Raw genomic sequence first — 23,687 nt, forward strand, 5'->3', positions numbered from 1 at the left:
CCACAACCTCCCTGGGCAATTTATTCCAGTGTTTAACTACCCTGACAGTTAGGAACTTTTTCCTAATGTCCAACCTAAACCTCCCTTGCTGCAGTTTAAGTGCATTGCTTCTTGTTCTATCCTCAGAGGCCAAGATGAACAAGTTTTCTCCCTCCTCCTTATGACACCCTTTTAGATACTTGAAAATGGCTATCAAGTCCCCCTCAATCTTCTCTTTTCTAAACTAAACAAATCCAGTTCTTTCACCCTTCCTTTATAGGTCATGTTCTCTAGACCTTTAATGATTCTTGTTGCTCTTCTCTGGACCCTCTCCAATCTCTCCACATCCCTCTTGAAATGCGGTGCCCAGAACTGGACACACTACTCCAACTGAGGCCTAACGAGCACAGAGTAGAGCAGAAGACTAACTTCTTGTGTCTTGCTCATAACACACCTGTTAATGCATCCCAGAATATGTTTGCTTTTTTTTTTTGCAACAGCATCACACTGCTGACTCATATTCAGCTTGTGGTCCACTATAACCCCTAGATCCCTTTCTGCTGTACTCCTTCCTAGACAATCGCTTCCCATTCTGTATGTTTGAAACTGATTGTTCCTTCCTAAGTGGAGCACTTTGTATTTGTCTTCATTAAACTTCATCCTGTTTACCCCAGACCATTTCTCCAATTTGTCCAGTTCATTTTGGAAAAATTTGTCGCAACTCCTCCCAGCTTGGTATCATCTGCAAACTTAATAAGTGTACTTTCTATGCCAATATCTAAATCGTTGATGAAGATATTGAACGGAGCCGGTCCCAAATCAGACCCCTGCGGAACTCCACTTGTTATACCTGTGGAAGAAAACATTGTCCTCACTCTGAGTTTGTAAGCAACAAGTAGCCAGAGGCAGTTTTATTACGAGCTGCAGCAAGGGAAAAACTGGTTCGGACAGGGGGGGAAGTCCCCCCCCCCCCCCCCTCACCGAGGCAGATCTTCGAATACAAGCAATTATGAAGTAGTTTATATACTGTCTATTAAATATAATAACAATAACAATTAGTCTCCTTCCCATTACAAACACCAATGGCTAACAGTTATTTAGTTCCACCCAGATGCTCCTCATCTCAAGGTCCCTACCAGAGTCAGCATTCTATCCTTATCTCCGTATGGAGGCGAGAGGCGAAGGCAGTGTCTAATTACAGATCTCGCGTTGTCAGGCCACAGACTTAGCCTGACTCTTGCTCTCTTGTTAACAAGACTAAGATGGCTGCACACAAATTCTCTTATTCCCTTTTCCTGCCTCCACATACCTTTCCAGAAGGATTGTGAACCATTAACCATTGAGTACGGTTATCCAGCCAGTTATGCACCCACCTCATAGTAGTCTCATCTAAGTTGTATTTGCCTAGTTTATTGATAAGAGTATCATGAGACACTGTATCAAACACCTTACTAAAGTCTAGGTATTCCACATCCACTGCTTCTCCCTTATCCACAAGACTCGTTAGCCTATCAAAGAAAGCTATCAGATTGGTTTGACATGATTTGTTCTTTAGAAATCCATGCTGGCTATTCCCTATCACCTTGCCACCTTCCAAGTGTTTACAGATGATTTCCTTAAATACTTGCTCCATTATCTTCCCTGGCACAGAAGTTAAACTAACTGGTCTGTAGTTTCCTGGGTTGTTCTTATTTCCCTTTTTATAAATGGGCACTATATTTGCCCTTTTCCAGTCTTCTGGAATCTCTCCTGTCTCCCATGATTTTCCAAAGATGATAGCTAGAGGCTCAGATACCTCCTCTATCAGCTCCTTGAGTATTCTAGGATGCATTTCATCAGGCCCTGGTGACTTGCAGGCATCTAACTTTTCTAGGTGATTTTTAACTTGTTCTTTTTTTATTTTATCTTCTAAACCTCCCCCCTTCCCACTAGCATTCACTATGTTAGACATTCCTTCAGATTTCTCGGTGAAGACCGAAATAAAGAAGTCATTAAGCATCTCTGCCATTTCCAAGTTTCCTGTTACCGTTTCTTCCTCCTCACTGACCAGTGGGCCTACCCTGTCCTTAGTCTTCCTCTTGCTTCTAATGTATTTATAAAAAGTCGTCTTGTTTCCCTTTATTCCCATAGCTAGTTTGAGCTCATTTTGTGCCTCTGCCTTTCTAATCTTGCCCCTGCATTCCTGTGTTGTTTGCCTATATTCATTCTTTGTAATTTGTCCTACTTTCCATTTTTTATATGACTCCTTTTTTATTTTTAGATCATGCAAGATCTTGTGGGTAAGCCAAGGCGGTCTTTTGCCATATTTTCTATCTTTCCGATGCAGAAGAATAGCTTGCTTTTGGGCCCTTAACAATGTCCCTTTGAAAAACTGCCAACTCTCCTCAGTTGTTTTTCCCCTCAGTCTTGATTCCCATGGGACCTTACCTATCAGCTCTCTGAGCTTACCAAAATCCGCCTTCCTGAAATCCATTGTCTCTATTTTGCTGTTCTCCCTTCTACCCTTCCTTAGAATTGTGAACTCTATGATTTCATGATCACTTTCACCCAAGGCTGCCTTCCACTTTTAAATTCTCAACTAGTTCCTCCCTATTTGTTAGGATGAAATCTAGAACAGCTTCCCTCCTAGTAGCTTTTTCAACCTTCTGAAATAAAAAGTTGTCTCCAATGCAGTCCAAGAACTTATTGGATAGTCTATGCCCCGCTGTGTTATTTTCCCAACATATACTGGATAGTTGAAGTCCCCCATCACCACCAAATCTTGGGCTTTGGATGATATTGTTAGTTGTTTAAAAAAAGCCTCATCCACTTCTCATCCACTTCATGTCCTCGACATCTTCATCCAGGTAATACAAATCATTGTCATCTTCGCATACCAGTAATTCGCCCTAGGCCAATTCATCGTCGCTCGGTTCCATCCACAGGACATCATCCTTGCTGCCATCCATAGCATTAGAGATGCTGCATTTCAGAAACCCCTTCCTTATCATAGCGGGATCAAGTTCATGCCAGACATCCGCTATCCACTGGGTAACATCTTGCAGCATTGGTTTCGCATACGTCCACCTGCAGTAAATGTATGTGCACCTTCCAGGTGTTCCATTTCCTGCATAGTGCATCTTTCATTGGCTTGTTAACTGTCACATCAAGCGGCTGTAACGTTTTGGTCATTCCACCAGGAATAATTGCCAAGTCTGTTTTGTCCTGCTGAAGTCCTTTTCTTGACAGATGGCATACGATGACACCGAAATGCATCCAAAACTATTAGAGTCCGCTTTTTCATAAGTCTACCTGGCAGCTTCGCCCAAACTGTCTGTAGCCAATCAAGCATTAAAGCTTCATCAATCCAGCCTTTAGGGTGAACACGCACATGAACAGTGTTCGGGAAGATTACATTCCTTGGCATTGTCTTGTGCTTGAACACAATATAAGGAGGCAGCTTCATTTCGTCGGCCCTGCAAGCAAGCATTATGGTAAACCTAGACTTTTCATGGCCTGTGGTAGCAATGAAGACTGTCTTGGTACCTTTCAGTTCAAGCGTTCTGTCGTAGGGATTATTGAAATGTTATGGTGTCTGATCTGCGTTACCAATTAATGAAAGGTCGTAGCAATGCTACTTCTGTAGCTTTATGATAAACTTTTAGAACTGCAGTAACTTGGTGTCTGAGTCCATTGGTAGCTTCTGTGCGATTGTTGTTTGTGTCGGACCGATAGGCCATGGCGATTCATGAACTGATCGCCCCAGCCATATGAAGCTTTAAACCCGGCTGTGTTAGCGCACGTTTTGGCAATGGTCAAAGCCTTCATTCTAACTTCCGCAATGCTAACACCACCGCCTTGCTGTCTACGCTCAGCAATCCATTCAACCAGCTTGGCCTCCAACTCAGGATATGCAACGCTTTTATCTCACTCAGCCATCTTCATCCTAGGCAGCGCTTGCCGGCATTCTTTCTGCCGTCTCCAAAACCGAATGTTAGACTGCTATATTATCAAACTCATGGCTGGCAGCTCTGTTGCCATGAGCTTCAGCATAGCTAACAACTTTCAGTTTTTCAGTGGTTGTGTAAGATCGCCGACAACTCATGGCATTCCAAAGAGAATATGGAATACTGCGCACTATATACTCATGTGCTCGCGTGATTACCTGGCAATACAGAAAGGCAAGACAAAATACGGCAAAGTCGGGGTGCGCACTATAGATAAGAGTTCAGTTTATTCAGGGGTTCTGACGTTTAAAAGGTAGGTGCGCATTATGCATAGGTGCGCATTATACTTGATATTTTATGGTATTATAAAGTGGCTTTCAATTTTTTTTTTTGAAGCTGAACTAGATGTGTACTGCACGGAGAGATCTTTGCATTACAACAGTATGCAAACCATGCCATGACCAGGATGGATTTTATTTAAATCAAATTGATTTAAATCACTAGTTGGGAAGGCTCGATTTAATCATCAAAGTGCACTCTTGTTGGTTATCATAACCTTAATACATATTCTTCACAACTCAGTTATAGATGTAGATTTCATTTTTTAGAAGGTACACACTATGCATTTTTTAAACGGGGATTTATTTTGAAAACTTTTCAGGTTAGTTTTACAGCTATATCAGAAAATGAATGAATGATTGGTCATTTTATTTACCAAAGGTAATTGAGGCAGATATTTATGAAGTCATTGGGAGGTGACTTGAGTGAGGCTGTACTGGGCAGGGGGTGAGGCCACAGCTGCGTGGTGAGTTGCCGAGTCCTGTTCTAGCAGCCAGGGCCTGCGCTGTGGCCTTGTGGTGAGTTGCTGGGCCCTGCTGCAGCCATGTGGTGGGGGTGGCTGGGGCCTGCTCAGGAGAGAGGAGGGGGACTGGGGCCTGCCGCAGCTGCTTGGTAGGTGAGGCTGAGGCCTGCTGGGAGGCTGGGACCTGCTGCAGGGAGGAGGGGGACAAAACATGCTGTGCAGAGGAGGAGGATGGAACCTCCTACATCGCGGGGGGCTGGGATCTGCTCTGTCCGGCGAGCGACTGCTGAGGCTGAATAAAAAAAATATGGGGGGCCGCAGGAGTCAGGATTGGAGTGTATGAGAGGGCAGCGGTACATATTTTGGCAAACAGGAAATATTTATTTGCATAATGAATACACAAATGTTGCTGGTCTGCCACAAGTTTGTGCATGGGTTTGCCAGTCCCCAGTATAAAAAAGATTGGGAACCACTGGTATAGTAAAGCTGCTTGTCAGCTATTAATTAGATTGTGTATTGATTGATAGGCACGTCCTTATACTGAAGAAAGAAAATAATTAAAATCACAGTACAGCTGTGTTGGTAGCTTTAAGTCAGGGACGATTTCCCTTCCATGAGAGAACTGGAGAGGGGGGGCAAGTGATGTTTGTGAGTGCTGCTGTCAGTTGACGGAGTGGGTGGGAATTCAGTACATAAGCCAGTAGAGAATTTGAGCCCCATCTCTGTTCAATTCTTTCTATACTTGTATACTGGTTCTCCATTCACCTGATTTGTCTCCTGCTATGGGGAGGGAAGAGAAAATGGTTTGTCTTTTTCACAACCCTCTCCAAATGCATGGGGCTAGGATTTTGGTATGGTATGCTTCACTCAGTGTGATTGTAGAAAAGGTGGGGGCGGGCTGGATCAGCTCCTACTGGTGCCAAGCTGGAGCTGAAGCTAGCTGCATGCCTTTGATAGATCTTGTGAGGAGAGGTGGAAGGAGGCTATGACTGCTGTGGGCTTGTATTATTTAATTATTGTAATGCTGTAACAAGAGAGAGAGTCAAAACGAAGGATGGGAGTCTCAATTTCAGAGTGTACATTTTAGTTAGAATTATTTGCAGACAGGTTTTTTTGGGCACAGATGCAAACATGATGTTGCTGACCTGACTTTAAAATGTGGTTGCAGTGTCTTCAACTGCAAACAAGTAGCACTGAAACGAGCTTTGCCTTTTTGTCGATGAACAGGACCACACTAAGGAGCCTCCCTATGGCGCTGACGTCCTTCGCTGGTGGGTGGCAGAATCAAATGTTTTTACCGAGGTTCTGATTGGACCAGCTGTACTTAGTGCTGCAAAAGATGATATAAACAAGGTGAGAAATGAATATAATGCATATATATGACATTTGGTTTCATATTTACAGAGTAGAATCAGTTGTGGCTTTGAAATTTTTCTCAGTGGAGTGCATTTGAGCTTTTCTTTTGGCTGAAAATGAAGGCTGTTTTTTCCTAAGCACATGAATATTATTGCTGACCTTTGTCATGTGCTGATGAAATAGCAATGTGTTTTATGGATAATAAAAATGTTCTTTAGCTTGCCTGTTTTTGGCTACTGCAGTTGGTATATAACCTGTTTGTTCAAAACTCTTCTGGTATCATCCTTGTGGTCCAGGAACTCTATTTTGTAATGATTTGAAATAATCAGAAAAATGGTAAAGCTTTTTCTAGTACAGGTTGAATCTCTCTAGTCTGGCACTCCTGGGACCTGACAGGTGCCAGACCATGCGAGGTCAATATTGTCTAGCAGCATTACCATCACTTCCACTGCTTACTGGGCTCTGAGAAGATATTTAGAGGTCAATTAGAGCTACACAACAGCACAGACCACTAGGAGCCAGGATTGGTGGCTGTAAACAAATTGTATGGCACCGAAACTTAGCCACCCCTCTGATAAGTGGACATCCAGCTAACTAAAAACATGCCGGACCATGGGTGTTGCCGGAGTAGAGATTCAACCTGTATTTAAATTTAAATTGACAGAATGGAAGTCTCTTGTATGTCTTGTTTACTCTTCACTCAGATGAAACTGTTTAATTTAACAACTCTCAATGGTTTATTGCTAGCTTCGGAATACGCTACGCTTCATGTTGGGAAACATTGCTGGCTTCAATCCAGACACTGATTCCATCCCCATTTCAGAGATGTATGTCGTAGACCAATACATGCTACACTTGCTACAGGACTATGCTAATAAGGTGAGGGTGAATTGTGTTAATCAACTGTGTACTTATTATACAAGAGAGGTTGTTGGTGATTAATTATAAATTGGGACTATAATGTCTCTGGGAAAAATGCTTAAGTGTGTTTGAGTTATTTTAAAGAAAAAAAATTAAATATGCGCTTTTCCAATAGTGGAGCAAAATGAAGATCCGCCTTACATTTGTGATAAAGAAATAACTGTCTCAGACTGTATTTAAAACTGAATCCTTTCCATTATAAATGCTAGTTTTTGGCAAGGAAAAAAGTAACTCTGGGCTGCATTTGGCATGCCATTTATATTATATAGTACACAGAGATAGTTTGTAAAAATGTTTGTTATATGAATTTAAAAGAGGTTGAATCTTCATTTTGTCATTCAAATATAGGTTATTTTGAAAAACTAAAGTCTAAATTTACTCTCTGGCACATGCATGCAACTTCCACTAATGTAAAGGGGAGTAAAGACTATGTATTGAAGGGCAGAATGGGACCCTGAAGGTGATCCCTGGTGTGGCCTACTTCTAGGAAAATTAAAGCTTTTTGAAAGGTTTAAAAAACGTAAATATGAGTCCAAAGTGCACAGGTTAACTTTTGGTTCAGTTAGAGGATGGTTTGCAGCTTACAGCTAATGCTTTTTGCCTTTTGTTAAATTTAGTTCAGTGTAATTCAGAGCACGTCTGGGTATGTGACTTGTGTAGCTAACATGTTCCTTTTGATGCTCCAAATGCAATGTTTACATTCAAGATTGGAGTAGCTATAAGTAGAATTTCTTGACTTTCAGTCACCTATGAAATTTTCAGGTTATGAAATGTTCACTTTATAAATATAAATCAAATACAACTTTTTCCTTCAGGATCTTAAGTGGGACAAATTAATTAGATGCTTTGATGCTTCAATAGTGAATAAGCAGTGAGAGGGTAAACATACCTTCTCAGAGCTGGTTAGATGAACCAGGTAGAATTTCAGCAAGTTCAGGACCTAGCTTACCAAACACGTTTAGGAAAATTGAGCAAGAAATGCATTTTGAACACTCATGTTATGAAAAATCAGAGGACTGTTTCCTAATTGCTAAGCTTAGAGGGGAGTACTGTAAATATTTTGTAGAATTGTAGTTGTGATACCTACCATGCTTTTTTAGGTTTTCTTTCCTTAATCTTTTTTTACCAGGTAGTAAAAAGTGTGATGTCAGGATTTCTTTAGATTGTATTTGTCTTTGCCATCCCTTAGAAAGGGGTATTTCATTCTGTCTCTTCAAATGATTTCTCAATTCTTGTTGTTACAAGCTCACTGTCTTAATTCAGGGGGTTTTTCCTCAGAAGATTCCAGAAAGATGTTCTCTCTGGCACCTGACTTTTCTCATATTCAGCATTTCCTATGTTCTCTACCTTCTTAAAAAAGAAAATGTTCCCAGGCTCCTCATGCCTCAAATTTGTATCTCATGTGATTTTAACTGGATGTGCTGCTGTCATCTCTCTCTTCACTCTGTTCCCCAGGTTACAGAAGCGTACAAAGAATATGATTATAGCAAAGTTATTCGTTTGTTGCAAGCATTCCACACTAGAGATTTGTCTAACTTTTACTTCAGCATAATCAAAGACAGGTAGGTGTTAATTACTGCCTTCACTAAGTCGACTTTTTGCTTTTTATTATGTTTTAAATAACCTGATTTGAGACTGGTGGTGGAATTCTCATAAGGGAGATGGTATAAATATTGAAGTACTAGACAGTTTACCTGGCATTGCTCAGGTTCTTAATTGAGAGAACTTCTGTTTTTCTTCATTTAAATAATTGTTCTGGGTGTGGGTAGAGATAAGGGGTACAGTATGGGGTCAGGAGAGATGCACCTGTGTATGACTGCTGCCGCTGGCATAGCTGAGACGGGATCCCCCATCTGGGCTATGGAGGGACAAAGTCTTTGAAACTCTGTCTACTATAGTAGATAGCTGTCCCTTTCTCCACCCCTGCTGGCCAAGTGGGGTTATAGCTGTCCTGGTCCCCATTTCTGGCTGCTTGCTGCCCCCCATGGTCATTCTGTGGTATAACTGTTCCACCTGCCAGACCCTTCCCTTTCAGTTTTATGAGAAACAATCAAATTCTAGGCACATCCTATTGTCCTGGCACAACCAAATCCTTAACTTGCTTTAAGTTATAAGGTGAAGCTGCATATCAAATTTGATATTCCTAGTTCTTACTATTTAGGAGGAGTTCTTGAACAAATGGACTCACGGACATACAGATGCACATTTTTAAAATATAAAGTATGATATCTCCATCCCATGCTACCCTGACAATGAATGCGTATGGCAAAAAAAACATTAGAGCATGATTTATAGGCTCCAGATGAACCATCTTCTCAAGATCTGTATTCCAGCAATTCCTTTTTCCTTCCAATTGTAACTGGAGGGGTTACTAGATCATATAAATTTAGTCCCAGTAGGCCTTCTGTGCTGCGCACTCTTAGTTGAATTGCTTAGTTCTTCTTTTGAGTGCTTGCTCATGTCCATTCGAGTTAGGTGTACGCATGCTGTATGCACAGATCCTGGAACTCTTTTCCCTTAACAGTATCCATTGGGCCAGACAGGGAGTTCCCTAGACTGACGCCGCTCTATCAGTCCATATATACTCCTGCTGGCCCTCCAGCCCCTCAGTTCCTTCTTACCGCCCGTGACGGTAGCTGGAGCACTTGACTACGCTGGTAGTCTGACCCTCAGCTCTTTGTATTTAATGTTTGTATTAGTTGAAGTTCTTTGTTAGTGTAAATAGTTAATAGTAGTTAGTTGTTTTCAGGGGAGTTTTCTCCCTTTTTCTCTCCCCTCATGGGGAGGGGATGCCTGGGTCACACAGATTCAAGCTGTGTGTTAAGTGCTCAAAACCTATGACCTGCATGAGTCCTGTGTATAGGGGAGGGCCATCGCTCAGACAGTTGGCAAATTAGCAAGCGCTTCAAGAAAGAACTAAGCAGGAATGTGATTTCAGATTGAAGCTCATTCTAATGGAGTCTGCTCTACAACCGGTGGCACCGGTCCCAGTACTGATGGTGCAGAGTGTGCTGGCTTCGGTGCATGAACCTTCATCAGCACCGAGACACACTAAGGCGCTAATGATGACCTCGGCTCTGAGGCACTGATGTCAGTCTCCGGTGCTGAGGAAGAAGAGCCTACACAAGGACAAATCCCCTTCAAAGCACAGCCACCAAGTGCGCCATTTGGAAGGGCACTCGGCTGCAACCCTGTGCCTGGATGCTCCCACACCAACCAGGCACTGGTTGAGCTTGATGTGCAGAGAGAGTCTGGTGCCGGACATAGTGATAGAGGTGGTCTTGCAGCTATTGACTCCTGAAATTTTTTACTGTCATTGAGCTCATGGCGACCCTGGGTCTGGCACCAGGAGCTGCACTGGAGCTATTACGGCATTGGAGCCTACCCCGCAGACTTCATCAAGACATCCAGGGCCAATCCTGACACTGACAATAAACCTGCACCAGGGCCTGCCCTGGCACAAAGGGCAGTGAGTGCCACATCTTGACCGCTGGAGCCTGTGGTACTGAGTCCAACGACACTGGTGCAAGTAGCATACCTGCTGAACCCAGCAGCACCTGTGCTCTCAATGCCACCACCGGCACCGCCCCACAGAGGGAAACCGACAACCATGGCCCAGCATAGGCAGCCATGTTGCACACCAGCACCATCCTCAGCACTGCCGTGGTCTGCCTCGGACTACTCATCAGAGGTGGTGTCTGTTCGCTCCGGAGCCTCCTGGTATAGATCCCAACGGCGGCACTGCTCCCAGCACCAAAGCCCGGCGGGGGGGGGGGGGGTCAGACATGACTCCCACAATGGCAGCCATAGGTCTAGGGGCATGCCCTCTGCTGCCAAGGGCCCCAACATTGAATGCTGAACTGTCCACCCATAAGAACATGGTGAGGCCACCGGTGAGAGTGAGGGTAACCTCACCCAGGCTCCACCTTCTGTGGCACCACCACCTTAAAGCATGGAGGCACTATGAGCAAATGTTGGTCAGGGTGTATTCTTCCTCGTCCCCAGACGAAGCCCTGGCTGACCCTGCGCTCTCCATGCTGGCTGTGGGCCCTGCGCTCTCCATGCTGGCTGTGGGATGTCAGGGCGCATCAGGAGTTACTCAGCTAGCTTGCAGCCAACCTAGGGGTGTAAGTGGAGGAGGTCCAGGAGGACTCAGAACCTGTGATAGATATATTAATGGCAGATGCACCAGCCAGAATTGCATTACCCCTCAATAATACTCTGGCCAAAATCACAAAAACTCTGTGGCAGACATTGGCCCCTATACCTCCCACCCAGACAGGAGTGGAGAGATGTTATTTTGTTTTTCAGGTGGGCACCTGTATGCCCGTCCTGCCCCAGGCTCCTTGGTAACTGGACAAAAAGAGAGGCAGGATCTCCCTGGGCCTACGCCAAAGAGCAAGGACCTGAAGAAGCTGGATTCGCTCAGTAGGAAGGAAGACCTGTGCCACAGGAGGGCTGCAGCTGCACATTGCTAATAAGCAAATGATGCTAAGTAGGTACGCATATAATACATGGTCCGCTATGGACAAATTTCTTCCACAGAAGTTCAGCAGGAGTTCGGGGCTTTATCCAAAGAGGGAAAGGTGGTCTCATGCACAGCGCTGCAAGCGTCCTTGGATGCTGTGGACTTGGCAGCACATACAATGGCTCCGGGGCGATCATGAGTTGTAGTGCATGGCTTCAGGTGTCAGGCATACCACCTGAGGTGCAGAGAACATACTTAAGGATCTCCTGTTCAGGAGAAACATGTATAGGAGTTGCTGAGGCTACTGCACTTGCAGAGTGTCCCCTTGAGAACCCTGACCCAGATAAGAGCATTAGCTTGGGCATTTGCTGTTCTCCTGGGAAGCAAACATCCAGATGGGAATAACCCCACCTCTGGAAGTCGTCTCCCAGAATGTCCTTCCTGATGGATCATTCGTGGGCCCTGAACAACCTGCTGAGTCTGTCTAAGACATTTTGATTCCTGGAAGGTATGCTGCCTCCAGATGGGTATCATGGGCAATGCAGAAATCCCAGAGAAGTAGGGCTTCCTGGCACAGGGAAGAAGAACGGGCACTGCCCCGTTTGTTGATATAGTACATTGCCATTATGTTGTCTGTCAGCACCAAGATAACCTTGTGTCTCGGATGCTATAGAAACACAGGCCAGAATGACTGCCCTGAGCTCCCTGACAATTATACAAAGGAAGTGTCTGAGAGAGACCACATACCTTGTGTCTTGAGAGTCAAAAGATGGATGCCCCAATCCGTGTCTGATGCATCCATGACCAGCTGCACTGACAGGCTCTGTCTGATGAATGGAACGCCCTCGCAGACTATCAGCTCCTGCAGCCACCAGTCGAGGGAGCGAAGGACATCCCCCAGGACTGTGATTACTGCATCTAGTGAGGCACGTGCCAGATTGTACAATGTCGCCAGTCACTCTTGCAGAGGCTGGAGTTGCAGCCTGGCACGTTGTACCACATAGGTACAGGCTGCCATGTGTCCCTGCAGTCTCATGCAGTTCCTTGCCATTGTGTGAGGTGAAGCCTTGAGTCCCTCGATTACAGCCCTCATAGCCATGAACCTGGCCTTGGGGAGAGAGGCCCTCGCTGTAGTGGAGTCCACATGGCCCCCATGAAGTCTGTTACTTGATTGAGGTTGAGGGTGGATTTTTCCTTATTTATGAGAAGATCCAGCCTGTGGAACAGACCCTTCACAAGATCTATGTGCTGTAGGACCTGGTCCCTGGATGAACCCCTAATTAACCAATCGCCCAGGTAGGGAAACACCTGTATCCTGCACCTCCTTAGGAAGGCTGCTATGGCTGCCATGCATTTGCTGAAGACCAGAGGTGCTGTAGAGAGGCCAAATTGGAGGACTGAGAACTGAAAATGATCCGGTCCCATGGTCAATCACAGGACTCTCCTGTAAGCAGGGATCACCAAGATGTGGAAGTACGCATCCTTCAAATCGAGGGCAGCATACCAGTCTCCTTTCTCTAAGGAAGAAATCATGTAAGCGAGGATGACCATTCTGAACCTCATTTTCTTTATGAATGCTGAGGTCCAGAAAGGGTCAAAGACCTCCCTTGGACTTCGGAATGAGGAAATACTGGGAATAAAACCCTCTCCCCTTGAACTCCTCTGGAACGGGTTCTACCATCCCCAGATGTAAGAGTAATGACACCTCTTGTCTCAACTGGTGCTTGAGAGGGGTCCCTAAAGAGGGATGGGGAAGGGCGATGGGAGGGAGGTGAGGAAAGGAAGGGCATGGCATATGTCATGGCTCCTTCCCCACTCTAGCATGATAAATGCAGAAGTGGGGGTCAGCAAGTGTACCCCAAAGCCTTATCTACCAGGCTTTGGTATAAAAATTCCCCCAAAATCTTAAAAAACTAGATCTTGGGAATAAAACTTCCGCTGCCACCACCCAAATGTTGATAAAGAAATCAGGGAAAAGATCATTTGGGAAATCTTACCCCTAAAATAAAAATCAAGGCACACAATTAACCACTGCCAGGTTAATAAAAAGAAAAGAAAGAACTTTTATTATTACAACAATATTCCTGTTGCAAACATAATGACTAGATAGGGAGGTAACAAAATATACTCATGGAGAAACTCCATGGGCCTAGAACTTAGTTACAAAGAAAAGCCAAAACATCTTTTAAACAGTGCCAGATCTCAGATCCCATACCCAATCCATAAAACAATAAAACCTAACGAAACTACCTAAACTTTACCCTACTTACAGAAAATGAAGAATGGTGTCTTGGAGAGAGAGAGACATGCTTGTCCCTCTCTGTATCTGCAGAGAACTCCCAGAGACAAAAAAAAAGGAGAAAGGACAAAAAACCAAATTCCTTTGTCCCAGTTGAAAAGTCCCACCTACATTCCTATTGGTCACTCCACCTGGCTAGGTGTAGTAAACCCCTTAATCCCCAGGCTGCTGGCTAACCCTCATAATCATGACAGCCTATCCGCTCTCCACCATGCCCAGCACCCAACAATCTGAAGTAATCCAGGTCCAGGCATGGCAGGAATGGGATAGATGGCACTCAAAGGAAGGAATTATTGTGGAGACTGGGACTCTGTTTTCAAGCGTAACTTCAAAATTAGGGCTTAGGTTGCTTGATATGAGGCAGGCCGGAATCCCTTTTTGAGTCTGACCATGATCTCTTGAGCCTATTCCTTCTGTTGTTGTTGTTATTCCTACCCTTCCTTCTACCCTGCTCGGGCCTGTGGCTTTGCTGGAAAGGTCTCAGAGTGGGTCTAGGGATATGGATGCCCAAAGACTTTAGTGCAGCCCTCGAGTCTTTGGAGTCTGGAGGACATCTGGTCTGAAAGCAGGCCAGACCATTCTCCTGAATACTCAGGATCAGGAGGTTCAAGGCTTCAGTGATCATGGTAGCACTGGTGTGGCCTCCCAGCACTGGTTCCCCACGCTCCTGAACATAGCAGTAGAAGAACCAGTGGTGCGGCTATTAGTACCAGACCTAATTAATCAGGCCCCAGGGGGAGGTGGGGGGGGAGTGGAGGGTGTTATACCACCTGAACCTCTCATCCCTCCACCTTGCAGTGTGACACTTTAGTGGTTAGCAGAGGCTGAACACCTCTATTTTGATCCTGAGAGAAGGGTCCTATTGGAGAATAGGAAGCCATCCACTAGGGCCATGTACATGGCAAAGTGGAGGTGCTTTTGTCTGTGGGCCTTGTAGGTGAGTGTGGCCCCTTTGGACGTCCCCATCCTTATCGTTCTGGACTACCTCTTACAACTTAGGCAACAGGGCCTTTTCACATCATCCTTGTGGGTTCACCTAGCAGCTATTGCAGCGTTCCACCCAGGAAAAGGGAGCAGGATAGTATGTGCATATGCGATTCCTCAAGTGGGTACAGCCTGCCCAGTCCCCATGTTTGTCAGCCCTTACCCCACTGGGACCATAACCTGGTTCTAACGAGGCTAATGAGTCCTGTTTGAGCCCTTAGCTACTTGCTCTCTAAAACACTTTTCATGGAAGGTAGCTTTTTTTAGTGGCCATTACATTGTCCAGGAGAGTTTTGGAGCTGAGGGCCCTCATGTCTGAGCCTCCATATATGGTTTTCTTCAATAATAGGGTGAGACTCCACCTCCACCCCTGCTTTCTCCCAAAGGTAGTTTCCCACTTCCACATGTCCCAGGATATCTGCCTCCCAGTTTTCTTCCCAAAACCACACTCAGTGTTCAAAGAGCGATCCCTGCACTCTAAACATTAGGAGAACTTTAGCCTTTTACATAGATAGGATGAGAGAGTTTCGTAGGTCACCACAACACTTTATTTCCATAGTTGAGAGGATGAAGGGCCGCCTGATGTCAGCACAGTTTGTCCCCTCTTGGATCACATCCTGCATTAGAGCCTGTTATAACCGTGCTAATTGGCCAGCATCCCTGCCTACGGCCCACTCCACAAGAATGCAGGCCTTGTCGATGGCCTTTGTTGCACCGGTGCCTATTCTAAATATCTGCAGAACAGCCACATGGTCCTCTATACATACATCCACAAGCCATTATGCAATTGTGCAGCAGGCCAGAGACAACGCTGCCTTTGGTAGGGCTGTGTTGCAGTCCATTACAGATTAGTCTCCAACCCTGCCTCCAGTAGTACTCCTAGGGGGTCACCTAACTGGAATGGACATGAGCAAGCATTCAGAAGAAGAAATAGTTACTTACCTCGTAACTGTTCTTCGCGATGTGGTGCTCATGTCCATTCCAAACCCCATCTACCTCCCCTTCATCAGAGGATTCCGGCAAGAAGGAATTGAGGGGGTGGAGGACCATCAAGGGTATATATATACCCCAGTATTGCAGCACCACTCCAGGGGGCTCCCTGGTTGGCCCAATGGATACTGCTAAGGGATACATGCGCGCGGCACACACACACCTAACTGGAATGGACATGAGCAACACATCTCAAAAAACGACAGTTATGAGGTAAGTAACCATTTCTTTTTCTTTACTAATACTCTCTTGTTAGTTGGAGAACTTATGGGTTCAGAATCAGACATACCAGGCAGTGTTCCCTCAAGATTTTCCATCCAAGAGCAGAGTGATTTTTGTCTTGTGCACCAATATTGAGGTCATATGAGCTCGATTGGATGTGTCACCATGGCCCCCTAAGTTAACATTTATCTTATATATTTTTAAATGCTATGGAAGAAAGAATACTAAACCAAGGGATAATTAACAAGGTGCATGACTTTAAATGTTTACTATGAAGTAAAAAAAAAAATTCTTCACAATTTTAAGTAGCCAACTTCCTCTGTATATAGCCCTCTCCCAGACCCTTCTCCCAGTTTAGCTTCCTCCTCAATTAAATCTGACCTACCAGCCACTGGGCACTATAATAACATACATAGACTGGTGCCAGTATTTTCCTTTCTTGTGTCCATCTTTTGGACAGAACCACGGTTTATGCTTGGTACGTAGGGGAAACTTGATGTAGTTTTCTCACATTTAACGTTGCCTTCCTAAATAACTTAGTCTATGCAACTTTCATTAATAAAAGTACTTTAAAATGTCTTCTACTTCAGGGTTCATTGCCAAGCTCGACTGCAATTTTATTTTATTTTTTAAATAGAAGGAGAAATAAGCTCATAAGTGGTGTTTTTAAATGTGTTATAGTGTCTGTGACCTACCTAATACTGAGGCAGTTGCCCCTATGCAGCCAGGCCACATGGTGTCCACAGGAGCTAGAACTGGGGCTCACTGTGCCCTGGTTCCAGCTGGAGCACACGGGGGCAGGCACCCACCACACAGCCTGGCATGCATTTAATTGAGCCAGGAACCCACCACCACACAACATACCTTCCAGTAGGAAAGGAGGCGGCTGGGCCTAGAATTGTTTGTGGGCAGCCGTGCACTGTAGAGGGAACTATGATAATAGGTTTTGTTTTAAAAAAAAAAAAAAGTGGTTGGAGGGCAAGCTAGTATTGTGCAAGAACTGAAAAGCTCCAGATTTTCCAGTAGTCGCTTTTGCTACATCTGTCCCAGGTTTTCCAGGGGTGTCATACTTCCTGATCCTTAATCTCAGATTTCTCCAAAATATTTTTTTCTTTGTGTGGGAGTTTTTTCTCTCAGACTTTTTATGCTAGTTCAGGCTGGGTATAGACTCTCTCTCCTGGGGACTCAAAACACTGAAGCCCTTTGAGGGGTCACTGCTTCTATACACACACACAACTTTTGGCTACGAAAGCTAGTTAAAAAGGCAAGGTAGTGACAGGAAACCTCTTTAAACAGTCCTTTGAAACCCATAACTTTTGTAAAAGCAGGACACAGTAACTTACATTTTAAAAAATATATTTAAAAAAATAAACGATGGCTTAAAGTTAGGCCCTTAAGTCGATATTGAAAAACCTACATAAAACCTATTTAGTATTAGTGCTGGGGGAGCAATAGTTGCCCTCATTAGTTTCTTAAAATGAACGAAGGACAATACCAGCATACTGATGGGTGTAGTCAACAAAGATTCCACCAAAATTGTTATGAAACCCACTCAGTTCTCCAAAGGGGTGTGACCGTACAAACGGGTATGTGGCTCTGAGCTATAGAAGATGCAGTTGCATATCTGGCCACACCAGTGTGCTGCTCTCTTTCTAAATTATGGCAAGTAAAAGCCAATCATGTTCCATTTAAAAGGAGAGGAGCACAGAGGTAAGTGCTTAGTGGAAGATGCAGAACAGGTCCCCTTAAATGAGAATAGCATAATCACCTTTCATTTTAGGTCTTCCCTAGGAATAGATACCAAAGTGCTTTACATATTATACAAGGATCTCATTCCCTTTCAGTAAAATGCAGCCTGGTGCTTTGAGAGGAAAGTAAGTTTAATATCTCCAGTGTTAGTAGACATTCATGTCTGTTGAATGTAATTGCCAAATTGTTTTCTCATAGAAGAAGAATAGGAGCCAAACTTGTCAAGGAAGCACATTTTACCTAAATTAAGTGGCGAGATGCCAACCACCCAACATCTTCATCTCTTGTGAAAATCTCGCCACTTACTGTTTAAAATTCCATGTCTTGTTTATCTGGCTGAACTCTTTTTCCTTTCTGCAAGCAATGTCACAAACTCTCACCTCTTGTGACTTACAGGCTTTACTGTGAAGAAGAAAAAGATCCTAAACGTCGTTCATGTCAAACAGCCTTAGCAGAGGCTTTGGATGTAGTGGTGCGATCATTTGCTCCAATCCTTCCTCATCTGGCAGAGGAGGTTTTCCAGTATCTCCCATACAAGAAAGGTAACGCATATACAACTCTGCCACAAAATCCAGACACTAACATTTCATAGGACTTGTACTCAAACAGTAACTATTGACAAGTTTGCATTTTTAAGAAAATCTGTGGTTTTTATCCTTGCAGATAAAAGGTCCCAACGTTCCTTTATTTATATGCAATATGTAAAGAAATTAGAGGCAGAGATTTATGGTAAGGCAGCAGAGACCACAAAAACACCGATGCATTAAACATGTTTAATTTTGTTTCAAGAATCAGAGTGTGTGTTTCGTTCCGGCTGGATTACCACAAGCTCAGTGTGGAAGAAACCTGGCCTAGAAGAAGTGGTAGAGGCTGCATGTGCGATGAGAGATTCTTTCCTTGGATCCATTGCTGGCAAGAATGCTTTGGAGCATGAGGTGGTCATTGTAATTGAGCCTGGGCTGCTCTTTGAGTTAATGGAGGTAAAAACAAAAAACGTCCTCCCAGTTATTGTACTAGAAAAAATAACTTCTTCTAAGCTACTTGAGCACTTAGGGCTAGACCTCTGCAAGAGACTGCTAGTCAGGGATGCAGTGCTTAGCAAGGAGGTGCCCTGAGATCTAGTGGAATCCATAGCCCCAAGACAGGAGTCTAGGCACTTTGTACAATGTACAGGAGAGTGAGGTGGCTCCGAAGACCACAAGCCTAAGCCCCACTCGCAGGAGGAATTAGATGCCAATCATCATTTGGGATTTGCAGTGGGAAGCCCTCTCCTGGAGTCAGGTGCCTAGGTTCCCTCCCTTGTTAGCGCACTCACCTGGGATGTGGGATACCTGGCTCCCAATCTTCCCTCTGCCTTGGAGCAGCAATTTGAGAGGCTCAAGTTGAGTGAATGCTCTAAGACAGTGGTGTCCACCTAGTTCTGTAGTAGCAGCTGCTTTAGTAGCTTATGCTACAGCCAACTAGCCCCACTCAACCAGCCAAACAGCCATGTTGTTCAAGCCAACTAGCCACATGTGGTTAGCATGTTGGACACCATGGCTATAGCATCATTTTGTCTTGCTCAGCAAATGTTCATGTATTTCACACACAATGAAACAGCTGCGCACTAGCCTGGGGTGAGGGTACTTGCCTGGCACCTGGGTGATCTCCTGTCCCAGATGGCTGCTCTTAGCACTGGCTGTTGGGTAAAAGTAGGGGTGAAGGTAGCACTCCATTTCCACTGCTATCACCTCAGCTGTTGTGTGGGGGTTTGATCTGGTAGGCAACCTCAGAGTTCCTTCAGCATTGCGCCCTGCAGGTACGAGGTGGGCATCTCTCTGGGCCTCACGCTTCCCTATTGGCTTCCAGCTCAGTACAGGAGGAGATGATACAGGAAGAATAGATTATGGAATTTTGGACCTTCTAATTCCTTGGTCCACTGAGTGCCTAAGTCAGCGCCAAGCCTATACGAAACAACTTGGTGATTGTTGCAATCTAGTTGCTAATGAATGTGTCACTAAGAAGCCACCAGCCTCCGCAGGCAAGGTGGATTGGGAGGGGCTAGGCTCCGTGCTCCTGAAAGCAGCTTACCCAGAGTGTGGTGCACCCCCCTCCCTAGGAACCACACAGAGGGTGCCGCATTCTGGTGGCAATTTAAAGGGCCTGTTGTAACTGTCCCTTTGCCTGTCCACCTTCCATCCCCAGCCACTTTGTTGTCAGACCTGGGAATTACTACTATGCCTGAAACTGAGCCTTTAAAATGCAAAGGCTTCACCTGTGCTAGGGCCCAAGGCATTGAGGCAGGTGCTTTGAAGTTTGAAATGATACCGGTGAGATGTTTCCGGGGATATCAGTCCGGTAACCCTTTTGGAAGCTTGTTTTATGCCCCTGTCCTCACTGTGGGAGCTGTCAGAATATAGTCATGGTATTGCTGGCAGTAGGACTGACTCCAGCAGCTGGAGACATGACTCTTGCTGTCAACATGTCGTGCATCTAACTGCTCAACTCTGGTCCTAAGTCAGCAGGCTTGCAGAGCCTCTTAATAATGTGTGCAAACCCCTGGCTGCGTTGTTACGTGCATTTGTTGCAAAAGCTTAAGCTATTTAAGTTCAAAAAGCAAATTGTTCTTTCTAGGCCCTGCAGTCTGAGGAATCTTCCAGTGTCTCTCAGTTAAATGAAATCATGATGGCTTCACAAACAACTCTACTGTCTGAACTACCTATAGAAATGGCCACTGATGAAAAGATCATTAAAGGGACGTTTTTGATCAACTTAGAAGGTAAGAAAATGGGACTAACGGAACAAAACAGCGTCAGCCATATTTGCTGTGTAGAAATTTACCCGAGATTGTTTCTATTACCAAAAGCTGAGCAATATCAGCCCCAGGATGCACACTGCAGTTTTTCTTGGTCTTTCACCTGCATTTAGGATTCTAGTCAAAGTTTCGTCATGGGGTTTAGCTTTTGTTTTATAGAAGGGAATAGAGAAATTATAAACCCCTAAATACAGTTAGAGGGAGGCTGCGTACATCATACAGTAATATTTTCTTTGACAGGTGGCGATATTCGTGAAGAGTCATCTTATAAAGTTATAGTGCTTCCAGCTGCTAAAGCAAAATGCCTTCGTTGTAGGAAGTACACTGCTGATTCTCTGCTCTCACTGTGTCCGCGCTGCACAGAAGTCATTGCTGGGAAATGGAGTGCTTAAAGGTTAAAGCAGCAAGACAAGAGCTGGACAAATATGTAGATATTTCCACTTGAGCTGTAAAATATGTAAAGATGGCAAATTCAATGCTTCATTAACCAAATGGAACCCCAACTACAAAATAACTGCAGAATTAAAAGAAAACTCAATGTATGCTGAAGAAAGCTATAGCTGGTCTTGGGCAATGCATTTTATGCCTTAATCTGAGCAGAACTACAGTAGTGGAAAAAACTTTCAAAATGCTTGTTTATATCAACTTTACACTTAATAAAAGCTGTTCTTCAAACCAGAGTGCTGTTCTTTGAACAGTCTTGGGCTATAAGCATCTCTCAATGTCAGTTAGTCTAAGGTAAGTGCAATCTGTTTTCGGAAAAGATACAACTTCTATGTGCATTGTAGAAGAGAGGATCACTAGCATTAAGTTGTTAATACTGGTTGATAGTACAGTCTAAACTGTGACTGTATGTAGTTCAGCTAAACCATTTATGTATGCTGAAAAAACTATACATCATGACTCTGGTCTGCATGCCAATGAATGGAAAAAAAAACTAGAATCAAATCCTAAGTTTATTTGATTTACACAGATCCACAGCAAGTGACAGAAAATAGCAGTATATACATAATCTTATTACTTACAATACATTACAGGTTTGGTGTAAAGTGTTTCATATAACCTCTTTGGCCTTGATTCTCAATTACACTAAGTTCCTTTATGCTGTGCTGGTAGCATAAAGGAATTTAATGGATACAAGAAACAGCCCTAAATGTGTTAGCTAAAGCAGGTTTCATAGTGGACAGTAGGCCCTCAAAATCCATTACTATCTACAGCATGTTGAAGTGCATTCTAGACAAGGCATTAGACAACAAGGCCTGGAGTAACCTGTAACATCTCAAACATCCATCTGTCTCTTGCCTATATGTAACATGTTAGTGTTGTGAAACATAACATTGGCAGATTAGTTATTTGCTTTCATGGTAGCCATAATCTCAGAGCAATAGTAGGTATAAAATAATTGTAGTAACATTCTTTTGAATGCAAAATGGAATTGTTTTAAAAAACCTTCCATATTACAAAAAGTGATGTAGCATTGCACACTGATTTCTGTAAGTTCATAGCTAAGAATACTGAATAAGCAAACCTCAGACAGATAGTTTATTTCAAATAAACCCTTCTTGTGGTGTGACAGTCCTAGCTCCTGTGAAAATTTATAGTTTGCTGCTGTCAGCAGGGAATAACTCAGAGAAGATAATCATTACTGAAGTGGGTTGCTGAATCCTATATCCTATTATCACCAAAAACTTATCTAAAAAAGGTAGATTTATGAGCTTTGTGTGTATAGTTAACAATTGCAGATAAGTGCAAGTTGCAAGAGTCAGCTAGGTGTTTCCATTATAACTTGTACAGGCTCAAGACAAGAATGGGATTGGTGACCATTATTCTTCCAGTTCTAACTTTCACAGGAAACATACAGCCGAGTACAACATGGATACTTAACTGCAGTATGATAAAATGGTCTGCTTCTGATGGCTTAAATATCACCCAATACTTAAGAGATTCTGGCTGCAAAATATAGCTATCCGTTGGCACTGTCCTATGTAGAACACACACGATTTTATAAAGCTCAAGCCTTCTGTATTACAGATCTTCAGCTCAACATGGGCAATAATGCACATTTATTAGTCTGTGTAGACCCTGCAGGTGTATTCTAGAAGTTCCCTCGCATTTTAACAATGTGATTTTAATGTATAACACACTCGTGCTCCCCACAGGATGCATTATCCCATGGCATTGCTCTATTAATACATCAGTTTTACATGATTTTTCTGGTAAGAAGTCCAGAAGCTTGCTCCTGCAGTCCTAACTTCACCAGGATTTCCATAACAGCTGCACTAGGAAACTTATGTGCCAATCTTGTGTGGGGCATGCAGCCACAGATATACAGAGAGGTTTGTTTCAACACTGATCATTTTAAGTGTATTCTTCTCTAAGAGTTGAACTTTGATGGGGGAGGTTCCTCTCTCATTTCATCCCCATTAAGGATGCTGTTTGTGTGAAAATACAAAGCTATTTTGTCCTGCTTCCTATACAGCTGTTACAGGAAGAGAACTTCTGCATCAGCACTGGCTCCCCTGAAGGTTAAGTATTAGGGACCCTGCAGAATGAAGATCTCTTTGATGGAGTAAAACAAGACATGATAGCCTAATATTTTTCTTTACATGATAGATTTACGCAACTGCTGCTTGTTCAAAAATCAAGCATAAATGGAAAATACATGTAATGTTTCTTCAGAGTATGAAATATAGAATCTCACATGTAAATGTGGAATAAAATTGCTGTTAAATATAACCATCTAAAATGGAGCACAGGTGCTTGAACTAGAAATAAATAGTGGAACACAAGTTGACAGATGTACAAAGATTACTAGCTCCTCGTATATTATGCACAATAGTATGGAACTTAGATGGACTCCATTGTAAAAGCAGTTGTTTCTGAATTAAGTTTATTTTACAAAAGCCACATGAATTCCTTTTATAAAGGTGACCCTTAGTGTATAAAATCATGCATGACCTCATTTTGCAGCAGAAGTGTTTAGTATGTACATTGTCAAGAAGAGATTGCTTCTACAGCCTCTATCAGATGCAAAGCAAGGCTGTATTGCCCATGGTTTTCTGGTAAATGCTCTATTACTTTGTTCACTAGTTTCGCTGTTGTTGCAATGGGCACTTCTCTGTTTTGAAGATCGTGAGGGTCCTACAAAAGATTTTTAAATCGTTAAGAGTAGTAGTAGAAGGAAAGCGTATAGAAAA

The 23,687-nt window shown here is 43.7% G+C and overlaps 2 protein-coding genes across 2 annotated transcripts in view; one reads left to right on the forward strand and one right to left on the reverse strand.

The window, feature by feature from the left end:
- Positions 1 to 21,278, forward strand: part of IARS2 (isoleucyl-tRNA synthetase 2, mitochondrial) — a 61,367-nt gene extending 40,089 nt beyond the window's left edge. Inside the window, exons 17-23 of the mRNA XM_075925218.1 lie at positions 5,935 to 6,060; positions 6,811 to 6,942; positions 8,440 to 8,546; positions 18,093 to 18,238; positions 18,486 to 18,676; positions 20,310 to 20,454; positions 20,731 to 21,278. Of these exons, the coding sequence (XP_075781333.1) occupies positions 5,935 to 6,060; positions 6,811 to 6,942; positions 8,440 to 8,546; positions 18,093 to 18,238; positions 18,486 to 18,676; positions 20,310 to 20,454; positions 20,731 to 20,882 (999 nt within the window). The 3' untranslated portion in view covers positions 20,883 to 21,278. The remainder of the gene's footprint in view (positions 1 to 5,934; positions 6,061 to 6,810; positions 6,943 to 8,439; positions 8,547 to 18,092; positions 18,239 to 18,485; positions 18,677 to 20,309; positions 20,455 to 20,730) is intronic.
- A 150-nt stretch (positions 21,279 to 21,428) lies between these two features.
- RAB3GAP2 (RAB3 GTPase activating non-catalytic protein subunit 2) overlaps positions 21,429 to 23,687 on the reverse strand; it is a 65,236-nt gene continuing 62,977 nt past the window's right edge. Inside the window, exon 35 of the mRNA XM_075925217.1 lies at positions 21,429 to 23,631. Within this exon, the coding sequence (XP_075781332.1) occupies positions 23,485 to 23,631 (147 nt within the window). The 3' untranslated portion in view covers positions 21,429 to 23,484. The remainder of the gene's footprint in view (positions 23,632 to 23,687) is intronic.

This window comes from Pelodiscus sinensis, chromosome 3, assembly GCF_049634645.1.
Source record: "Pelodiscus sinensis isolate JC-2024 chromosome 3, ASM4963464v1, whole genome shotgun sequence".
Taxonomy (NCBI): domain Eukaryota; kingdom Metazoa; phylum Chordata; order Testudines; family Trionychidae; genus Pelodiscus; species Pelodiscus sinensis.